Consider the following 10,986-nt stretch of genomic DNA (forward strand, 5'->3'; position numbering starts at 1 on the left):
TCTGAGTCATACAATTTGATGAACGACTCAGATTAAACGTTTTCAGTTTTTACTTTAACACTTGTTTTTACATGATCTTATTCCTATATATATATATATATATATATATATATATATATATTTATTTTATTTTATTTATACACAACTATTGTTATAACCTTAGGGTTACACGGTAAATTGCCCGAAAGTTGAGTCCAATTGTTAAGATTTGCAAGAGTACAACTTTTTTTTTTCCGTTTTCGAACAACAATAGCTTAATAATCAATCCCAAAAATGGTTATATAGTGCTATTGCCTGCTGGGATGTCAAATATTACATTCCTTAAACCACTAATTGTTTGACATAAGTTGAAAAAAAAAAAGGTGTTACTTTGGCTCTATTTTTGGTGATAATGAGTATCCACCACTGTAGTCAAAGGCACCACTATAAGCACTATAAGTGGGGTCTTTCTTTGCTAAGGCATCATAAGGATGCTTGAGGACACCTTTGGTGGCTCCAAAATCCTTGACGGATGAGGACGTGGATGTCGATCCGGTATCTAAACCATCATTTTGTAGTATAATTTCTATCTCCTTCACCACATCACTCATTGTTGGACGATCCGATGCAGTTTCTTCAACACATTGCACTGCTAGCTGAATAAACTTACTAAACCCAATCAAATTTGGATTTTTTTTTATGACAGGATCGATCATGACCTTCAAGCCACAAAAGTCTTCATCATTCTTGTCCATCTTTGTTCTGACCTCCCGGACAATGTACTTCCCCTTCTCGATTGGTTGCTTGGCAGTCACTAACTCAAGCATAACTACTCCAAAGCTATATACATCACTCTTCTCAGTCAATTGTTGTGTCAAGTAGTATTCGGGATCAAGATAACCCTGCAACGCACCCAAAACAAATTAATGATTAAAAAAGGGAACAAAAACCACAAATTTCTTCAGGGGATTTTATAATTGTGTTATACTATTACCGATTGTGGAAGTAATGGTGAGATTCAAACATATGCTAATTGAAAAGGTTAAAAAAAAAAAAGCAATCAAGTTTTCCATGGCTTCAAATCTAAATAGAGAGGATATGAGAACATTTCACAAGGAAACAAGTTCTAAATACAATAACCTACCAGCGTTCCTTTGACTTGTGTAGAAACATGACCCTTCGTGCTATCAGAAACTAGCTTACATAAGCCAAAATCTGCAACCTTGGCTGTTAAATTTTCATCTAAAAGTATATTGGTAGACTTGACATCCCTGTGAATTATGGGAGGATTTGCAAGCTCATGAAGATATGCTAATCCTCTAGCAGAGCCTAAAGCAATGCGCAGTCTTCTCTTCCAATCAAGATGAATGCCAGATCTGCCTGCACAATAGGTTAAGTATTATAAGGTTGATATCTCTACAATGTTCACAATCATCAACATTTTAATAATGGATAAAAAATTACCAGACAAACTATCTCTGAGCGATCCATTGGGCATATATTCATACACCAGCATCTGTTCCCCTTGTTCAAAACAGAAACCCAACAAGCCAACTAAATTCTTATGGTGAACTCTTGAAAGCAATTCAATTTCAGTCTTGAATTCATGCCCACCCTGCATAGATCCTTGCTGAGCTCGCTTGATTGCCACATTTTGACCATCAGGTAGCACTCCTTTGTACACCTGAACATCATTGCGAGAAAATAATGGATAAGAAGCCGCATATAAAATGTTTTCAACTGGGAACAGTAGGAAGCATGAGCTGGTAGGTGATGATGACTCAAACCTTGCCATAGCCCCCGGAGCCTATTTCATTACGCTGTGAAAAAGTATTGGTGCACTTCTTTAGTTCATCATATGGAAACCATCTGGCTCCCTTTAACTGTAGAACACTACCACTGTCTTTTCCACTTGAACCCCAAGACACTGCATCAAAATAGCACAACAGAAAATGAGTTTATAAGAATTATTAAAACTACAACCAAACCAGAATTCAAGAGGTTCTATGTGAAAATTGCACGGTCTCAATAGCTTACCAAATGGTCTACTCAAACCAATTGCTCTCTCAGCACGTGTTTTCTGCTGTACAGCATAAATGCCTACTCCCAAAACAATTACTACAAGAAAGGTATAAGTTGTAGCAATTCCTGCTATTAAGCCCAAACTAACAGTTCTTCTGTTTGTGGCTGGCAAACATATTCAACATCCGTATAATAATCAGTCTATGATTGAAAAAAAAAACAAACAAAAAACATTGGACATAAGACATAACTGATTGAAGATGTTGATGCTGATGGAATACCTGGGAAGAGATAAGGTGATGCAATAAAATAGTATGGTCCAAACTCTGGGGGTGGCTTGAAAGTTTGATTACTAAGATCAAAGCCAATCCTCAGAATTTCTGATCGATTAAAGTATTTTTTGCCAGATGGAAATATTTCGATATGAACTTGAAGGTAGTCATCTATGTTGAAAAAAGGGTTCTGAAGAGAAACTGAGCCAGGAATTAGGCCAAGTTTCACCCATAAGCTCATTTCCAATTTGTGAAAGGAGTTTGCATTAGTCACTTCCCTGAATGAAGGTCCTCGAAAATACATAGTCCCTTCATATGGATATGCACAATCACAACTCTGGGGACTTAGCTTCTTGTCTGCTGAACATTGCTTACTTCCACAATTAGCTACACTGGTTGAATAGGGTTTTTTTGTTTGCTGCTGAATCTGACAGTAGTCAGTACTTGAAAGTGGAGTGATGCAGACTGGGTTTCCGATCAATCTGTTATTAGATAAAGCGAATAGTGAATGTTGGCAATCATGGCATATTGCTCTTCCAGCCAGAAAGGGAGTAGTCAAAACAAAAAAAAAAGATTGAAAATGCACAAGAACTTATTCTCACATCAAGGTATTTGTGTATCTAGAGCTAAGTGTCACTGAGGAAATCTTGTTGTTTCCAAAATCAACAAGCTGGAGCTGTTGGCCAATGCTATCACCCATATCCAATGTTCCATTGAATGAATTGTTTCTCATTTTCCTGCCATATTTTTTACAAAGAATTCTTTTAGAAAAAAAGGAAATAAAAACAAAATGTATGTTGTCCTAATGCCTATTTGCTCTAATGCTCCAACCAAATTACTTACACAAGCTGCATCTGTGGAGCACTGAACAGCTTTTGAGGAACAGGCCCTTGAAGTGAACCATACTCAATGATTCTGAAAATTATGTAAATGCCACATCCAAAAAGTTACGGATTCGATAAGTGAACATTTTTGTGGCTGAGAATCTAGCTTAGAAACATACAGTGTAGTGAGAGACAGTAAAGTTGAGAACCATTCTGGTGCTTCTGAGTCGTCAAAGGAGTTGTTGCTCAGGTCCCTATGATGATGAAAAGAACCATCATGAAAAAGGCTATATAAATTTAGAAAATACACTTGTATAAATTTAGAATAATATTTCTGCAATAAATTCCAAATATTCCTCCTTACACATAGCTAAGAGAATCCATCCCTGTTAAATCTGGCAATGAACCAGTCAGTTTATTGTGCCCTAAATTCCTGAAAGTATGCAAAAGAAAGAGAAATGGAAGCAAAGGCTCAATTATCAATTATGACTTGTTACAGTTCAAGGAAAAAAGCTTATTTCATCTAATTCACAAATCTACCGACAATTCAACAACATTGGTGAGATTGTTGAGATTAGATGGCACCTCCCCTGTCAAGGAATTCCGATCAAGCCGTCTGCAGAAAACAAAAATACAAGTTCAAAAATATAACAATCAATAATGTAATAAATATCTCCCTCGATTTTTTTCGGTTTAGCCCCTACAGTAAGTGAGTCGAACAAAGGAGGAGGGGGTATATATATATGTGTATAAGATGTTGAGACCAGCTCATGAGATTATCATCAACTCACAGAACTTCAAGAGTCTGAACAAGTCCCAATGTGGATGGAATCGGCCCAGTTAGTTGATTTCCGTCAAAAAGTCTGTTCAAAAACGGAACCATAGACAGTATAACTTAAGATGTTGTAATGATAATGTACTCATTTCTCACAAACAGAGAAAAAGAAGAAATTAAAGGACCTATGGAGTACTCAAGAGACTTACACATGGATTAAAATCATCTCTGAACGGAATAGCTTAGATGGAATTGAACCAGAAAGCTGATTTTTATTGAAGTGACTGCAAAATTGGATAAAGTGAGTTCTACCATTCTTGCATGGATAATTATATGACCTATCTATGAATTGGATGTCAGGACATCTTTGCTCCATATTTGGAACTGCTAACCACCTATTGTAGGAGAGTGAATGAAAGGACATCAACAAAATACTCACAAATGTTTTGCCTTCAGCAAGAGATCCAAGCCTGGTGTGTTAGGTGTTGAGACAGGAATAGATCCTGTCAAGTGGTTGTCTGCCAGATCCAGCCAGTAAAGTTTGGAAAGATTACCTAGAGAGCAGGGTATTTCACCAGTAAAGTTGTTGGAGTTCAGAGCCCTGTATAAGATAATATGGTTACAGGAACTTGAAACTTCCAAGACAATAGAAATGAGTTGAAACTATCAAAATATGGATGATGACATTGAACAAATCATTACAAGAAGGACAGCTCTGCAAGGTTGCCTAGCTCTGGAGGAATTTTACCACTGAAACCACAGCCCGCCAAAATCCTGCATTGAACATTAAAATATTAATCCTAATCCCAGGTTAAAACTTCTGCAAGAAGTATGTATACTTCTATATAGTGATCAAATGCTTACACTAAAGCAATCTTGATAAATTTGGAGTTTGAGAAATCTTACAGAATATTTAGTTTGAGCAGATCTCCTAGTCTTGGAGTTAAAGAACCAGTGAGACCCCGATTGAAAGAGAGATCCCTGCCACAAATATATTTGGAAAGGTAACTTAAGTCTTCTGAGCCTGTATACCAGAAAACTCCAACATAACTAGTGAGCTATGTGATGCCTTTAAGTTATTGTTTAGAGCCTATGAAAATACTATGCTTTCTGCTATTTTTCTGTAAGGCCTTCTGCCTTCTTGGGAATTCAGAACCATGATCCATAAATGTTGGTCCAATTCAATATGCAGCATACATTTCAAACCTTGCAAAGCAGTAACCATAGAAAAATTTAATCTTAGCAAGGGATGACTGATCTACTTAAGAGAATTTATTATCTTCGCATATTCATGAAGCCTATCATTTGGTTTGTAATTCTTTTCAAGTTTTTAAGTTGAGAATCTGATATCCAATACAACAAGATTATGAAATCAGGCAAGTGATGCGTTTTTGCCTCCAAGATTACTTTATAAGACACTTTCTCTTTTAAAGGCTTATAAGTTTGTTTCCAACAAAATTCCCAACTTAAATTAACCAGCTCAGAGTATTAGTCCCTTGGGACACTTAGCAAACTCCAAGATTGACTTTCATTTTTAGGCAGGGGATGGACTTACATAATTGCCGGGTCTAGTCAAGCTTTTAAACTAGTAAATAAAAGCAAATATATTATGTGTAGATAATGTGTATGTGTGCAGAAGAACATCTCATTAGGACTTTTTTTAAATTGGTACATGTAACTTGAAAAAAGAGCCTGATTTCACCATATCACAGGTTCTTCACAAGTCCAACAAAGATTCAGTATTCAATTAAAGATCAAATAAACATAGTGATGTAAGTTTTCTATTGATAACACTTAGGGATCCCCCAACCCAAACTAGATAATTAATTATATGCAGCCACATGTAACCTAAGTTGACCTCCAGAATAAAGGATAGTCTGAAAAGAATACTCACAAGGATCTCAACTCTGTTAGCCCACCGATGTCACCACTAAGTTTACCTCCAAGTCCCAAAGTGGATAAACCCCTGGAAAAATGAGTTATACTGATTAAATTAAGCTCAAATATGAGGATGAAATGATGTAGAAAAAAGCGTTAATTGAGGATAATATGCTCACAGTGCAGTGATCCTTGAACTGTTGCATATTACTCCTTCCCATGGAGTAGCACAAGGGTCATCTGACTTGCTCCAGCTAGGTGGTGTGTTTTTCCATTGATCTTTTAGTGATTGGAGGGCTGCAGCTGCACCATTTTAAGCAACAAAGTAGAACAGCAAAATAAATGAACAACATTCAGTGTCTTTTAAGCAACAAAGACACAGCTGCACCAATCAGTGTCTTTTAGGCAACAAAGTAAATAAACAACAGTACACAGCTCCCATATTGATCAAGATCGGATATATTAATTTGTTAGGTACTAAATGCTTGACAATGCAAAACAGAAAGATTCAAATACTAAAGAAAAGAGGACGGGGAGGAAGGAGGTTGCAGGCTGTACCATCTCCGGGATCAGTAAGAGACGAGATTAAGTAAATTTCAGCAAAACCCACCAGACAAAGCAGCAACAGTCTGATTGTTGCCACCATGACTGCTTGCAGCAGATTAAGTTTAATTTTGGGAAATTTAGCTAGAAAAGAGCAACAAGTCGTAGCATTATAATAATGGCCATTGCCTTGCACTTGCAGCTTGATGTCATCAGACACACTAGTGATTATAGTTGGCCCTCTTCTTCAACTTCCACTCATCTTTACTTATCTTGAAAGCTACTCTAACCATCACTTTTGCTAGTGTTACTATAAACATGGCACGGTGCAAATTTGCCAACCCCGACTTTTGAAAAAGCGTCTTCATAATTACTTATGCCGTTTTTTAAGCTAATTGATTTTTAAGTATTCACCAAGTCACCTATTCTACTGTCACTATTTCAGTGACTTCAATCTACTAATTAATTATCCCGTGCAACTTTGGTTGAATTTCTTACGTAGTACTTGATTCAACTAAATTCTCTTTCAATCAGAAAATGAATTCTTCACCAAAATTACACTCAGCTACAATTAATCTAACTCCAAAAAAAAAAAAAAAAAAAAAAAAAACACTTATTACAGAGTTCTACTAAATTAGATGATTAAAAGATAAATATAATCTAACAAAATAGCACACATGAATCATCAAAATGTGATTATATTTCAAATATTGATAAAACTTAAGTGGATTATCCATTTGTCCGTAATTATTTTGATATCATGTTCCGTAATTAACATAGCCTTATTTTAGTAATTAAGGCCTCAAGCCTTCGAAGCTACGGAGTACGGAGTAGTAGTTGAAGGTGTGCATATAAATGAGTCATGAATGGAGATGCCTCCACAAAAAACAGCCGGTTTACCTCTCCGACTCGCAGCCCCTTGGATAAGTCATCATCACTACTGTTGGCCGCAACCACGTCAATGTAAGACTTGTAAAATGCGGTTGCCTTGGAATCAAATTCGAAATTTTGACTCCCTCGCTCTATTAACTCTGCCCAAGTCACTGTCACCGTCGCTGGCTGCCCCTTTTATGCACTGGCATTGGGATTAAAATCCCAGATTTCCTACCCTAACACCTTTGCGGGAGGCAAAGGAAATGGGAAAATTCAAGTTCGAGATAAACATGGAAATAAATGGGAAACCTGTTTGAAAACCAAAAACAGAAAACAAGAAAAAAGTGTTTCCACTTTCAATTGTCAGTTTTTAAAATTATCATGATTTTAATAAATTTAAATAATTTTTGATTCATTATAGGGCTTATATCATATACTTTTAAAAACCAAAAAAATAGAAAACCACAATATTGCCAAACGAATCATAACTTATTTTATTAACAATAATGTCGTGGCGTTATTAATTTGACAAGTGTTTCGTTTTAATTGGTTTAACACTTTAAAAAAATTTAAAAATGATAATGTCATCAATTTCTTAAAGTGCTTACATGTCAAACTCTCATAAAAAAAATTCAATTGTATATATATATATATATAATAGGGTCGGGATCCGGTGAGAACCACCCTTTATGTGAGAACCCACACCTTATGTGAGAACAAATCTCAGCCGCTAGATTAGATGAAATCCAACTGCTGAGATTATAAGCCTGCCTACAAACTAACTTTCAGCATCTAATTAATATCTCCCCTCTATTCTGTCTGCAAATCAAAGCTCATCAATGGCGATTTACTTATCAATGGCGATTCACTGAGTATGCTCTTCTTTCGACAAATTTCAGCGGTTTCTTTCTGCAATTTTTAACGGTTTCTTTTTGCAAATTTCAACGGTCTCAATTTCATCCATCATTGAGGTTTGTTCGTAATTTTAATTTTGAATTGCATGTTAATCTGAATATTCAATATATTTTGATTTTACATCTCTGAAAAATTTGGAATTGCATGTTAATTTTCGAATTGAATTACATGTTAATTTTGGAATTACATTAATCGAATTGAATGTTTAATTGCATCAATTATTTGATTGAATTGAATCAATTATTTAGGTTTGATTAATTTGATAGAGATTTTAATAATATCAGATTAAACTTTATAGTGATTGAATCAATTATTTATGTTCTTATTTTCAATCAAATTCAAAATGAGCAAATAAATTAAAATGAGCAAACCTAAATATATATAATAGAACATTTAAAAATGAAATGAAATGAGCAAACCTAAATATGTATAATAGAACAAAGTGGATATGAAATGAGTAAAGTGGATATGGAATGAGCAAAGTCATATAAAAATGAGCAAATTGAACTTTGCTGTTATTATGTTCTTATTTTCAATCAAATTCAAAATGAGCAAATAAATTAAAATGAGCAAACCTAAATATGTATAATAGAACATTTAAAATGAGGTAACTACAATTAAAATGAGCAAATATTAATGACATTCATAAGTAATTCAAGGATCTATAAGTTTGGCAAATATTAGCTTGTAAAAACACTAAGTATACAGAATTGTGTATGTATGTGTGTGTGTGTGTGTGTGTGTGTGTGAGTATGTGTGTGTGAGTGAGTGTAACAGTGTGTCTGTATGTGAGTGTGATTGTGAGTGTGATTGAGTGTAAGAGTTTATATATGTGGGCATTGAATTGCATGTTCATTTGACAAATGAGCAAACCTATCCCCCCCTGCCCCCTCCTCTTTCTGCTTGCAATTCTGATTTCAAAAACTGATTTCAGTTATAATTATAGATTATGAAATTATTGAGTGTGTGTGTGTGTATGTGTGTGTGTGTGTGTGTGTGTATCTATGTCTGTGTGTGTGTAAGTTTGTTTAAGAATCTGATTTCAGTTCTAATTATTAAGAGTGTATGTGTGTGTTTAAGTGTGTTTAAGGAGGTGCATATTCACAAATGATGAGCAACAACGAGCAAGTTGAGAGTCAATCAAGTACCATCACAAATGTGCCAACTACTCCTACAATAGTAGTTTCTCCTAAAGTAGCACCTTTGATCACTCCTGGAGGAACAAAAGAATGGCATCCAATATGCCCCAATGAGTTGAAACCAACTATAGGGATGAAGTTTAATAATCTTGAAGAGGGCCTTGAATTTTATAAAGGCTATGCATTTGCTTCTGGCTTCAATACAAGGAAGTCTACAACTAAAAGACAAAGAAGAAGCAAGGAATTAAAATATCAGTATATCTTGTGCAATAAGGAAAGATACAAAGAGAAAAGAAAGACTACTGTAGAAAAAGATTTAAATAACAAGGAAGGGGAAAACAATGAAGAAAAATCTTCAATCAAAAGGAAGAGACTCGTTACTCGTGTTGGGTGCAAGGCACATATTGTCCTAAAGCATTGTGATGATAACACATTCATAGTGACAAAATTTCATGAGGGACATACTCATGCACTTTATACACCTAGCTGCAATCTATTCCAAAAAGAAGGAAGGAAAATGAACATTTTACACAAAAAAAATAATTGTGAATAATTCTAAGGTAACACTTTCAAATTCTCTTATGTTTCATGAATTCTATGTATGTTCTAATAAAAGTTGTTTGCTCATTTGACAAATGAGCAAATAATTTTTTGCTCATTTGCCAAATGAGCATTGAATTATTTCATGAATTCTCTTATGTTTCAAATTCTCTTATGTTTCATGAATTCTCTGTATGTTCTAATAAAATCTGTTTGCTCATTTGACAAATGGGCAAATAATTTTTTTCTCATTTGACAAATGAGCATTGAATTGTTTGCTCATTTTAAAAATGAGCATTGAATTATTTGCTCATGTGACAAACTGTTTTGTTCTTTAAATAGGTAAATATTGGTCCTGTTACAACTTTTCGAATGATGAAGGAAATTGTTGGAGGATATGAAAACATTGGTGCATCTAAGGAAGATTTCAAAAATTTTCATAGAGATTTAAAAGCATACATTCAAGGAAGCGATGCTCAAATGTTCGTGAATAACTTTACCAACAAAAAGCTGATGTGGAGCGCTTTTTTCTTTGATTTTGAGATGGATGAAGATTATTGCCTTTGTAGAGCATTGTGGGTAGACCCCTTTTGTAAAAAGAGTTATGCTCTATTTGGTGATATGGTATCCTTTGATACCACATACCAAACCAATAGGTAATTCATTTATGTGTTATTACTAGCTATGGCTGAAATTAATGACTTTGTTTTAAATAAAATTAGTTTAATTGCTCATTACTTCTATGTGAAAATTGAATATCCCCATAAGTCTAATATTCTTTGATAAGAGTATGTATATGGGCATTGAATTGCATGTTCATTTGACAAATGAGCATTGAATTATTTGCTCATTTGACAAATGAGCATTGAATTGTTTGCTCATTTCACAAATGTGCATTGAGTTATTTGCTCATATGACAAATGAGCATTCAATTATTTTCACATTTGACAAAAGAGCAAAGAATTGTTTGCTTATTTCACAAATAAGCATTGAGTTATTTGCTCATTTGACAAATGAGCAATCGATTATTTGATAATTTTTCAAATGAGTATTAAATTATTTGTTCATTTAAACTTTATTTTGTATGTGTAAACAGGTACAACATGGTGTTTACTCCATTTACAGGCGTTGACCATCATAAGAATTGCATTAATTTTGCTGCTGGTTTCATAGCAAAGGAAGATATCGTGTCATTTGAATGGCTGTTCAGATCATTCCTCAAGGCA

At 34.6% G+C, this 10,986-nt stretch overlaps 1 protein-coding gene across 2 annotated transcripts; it reads right to left on the reverse strand.

The window, feature by feature from the left end:
* Window positions 1–210: 210 nt before the first annotated feature.
* LOC110731191 (probable leucine-rich repeat receptor-like protein kinase At5g49770) lies at window positions 211–6,888 on the reverse strand. 2 transcript variants are annotated; one of them, XM_021911021.1, is made up of 19 exons: window positions 6,309–6,887; window positions 5,930–6,053; window positions 5,767–5,838; window positions 4,779–4,853; window positions 4,575–4,646; window positions 4,312–4,473; window positions 4,082–4,156; window positions 3,889–3,960; window positions 3,642–3,713; window positions 3,462–3,530; window positions 3,277–3,351; window positions 3,117–3,188; window positions 2,876–3,010; window positions 2,283–2,755; window positions 2,017–2,166; window positions 1,767–1,906; window positions 1,444–1,663; window positions 1,124–1,359; window positions 211–881 (listed from the first exon to the last, which is right to left on the reverse strand). In XM_021911021.1, the coding sequence occupies exons 1-19, from the start codon at window positions 6,394–6,396 to the stop codon at window positions 366–368; spliced, it is 2,898 nt and encodes a 965-aa protein (XP_021766713.1). In that variant the 5' UTR covers window positions 6,397–6,887; the 3' UTR covers window positions 211–365. The 2 variants fall into 2 exon arrangements, with proteins under 2 accessions (XP_021766713.1, XP_021766714.1); XM_021911022.1 differs by lacking the exon at window positions 211–881 and having other exon boundaries at window positions 1,174–1,355; window positions 6,309–6,888.
* Window positions 6,889–10,986: the final 4,098 nt, after the last annotated feature.

This window comes from Chenopodium quinoa, unplaced genomic scaffold (genome assembly GCF_001683475.1).
Source record: "Chenopodium quinoa cultivar QQ74 unplaced genomic scaffold, ASM168347v1, whole genome shotgun sequence".
NCBI lineage: Eukaryota > Viridiplantae > Streptophyta > Magnoliopsida > Caryophyllales > Amaranthaceae > Chenopodium > Chenopodium quinoa.

What these genes read in the sequence shown, in the direction of transcription:
- LOC110731191 (XM_021911021.1), bottom strand. Translation starts at nt 6,396, where the DNA reads ATGGTGGCAACAATCAGACTGTTGCTGCTTTGTCTGGTGGGTTTTGCT. An exon ending in CTGCTCAAACTAAATATTCT is followed by an intron (nt 4,647 to 4,778) that starts GTAAGATTTCTC and finishes TGTTCAATGCAG; the next exon opens with GATTTTGGCGGGCTGTGGTT. An exon ending in TTGCTGAAGGCAAAACATTT is followed by an intron (nt 4,157 to 4,311) that starts GTGAGTATTTTG and finishes CCAATTTTGCAG; the next exon opens with TCACTTCAATAAAAATCAGC.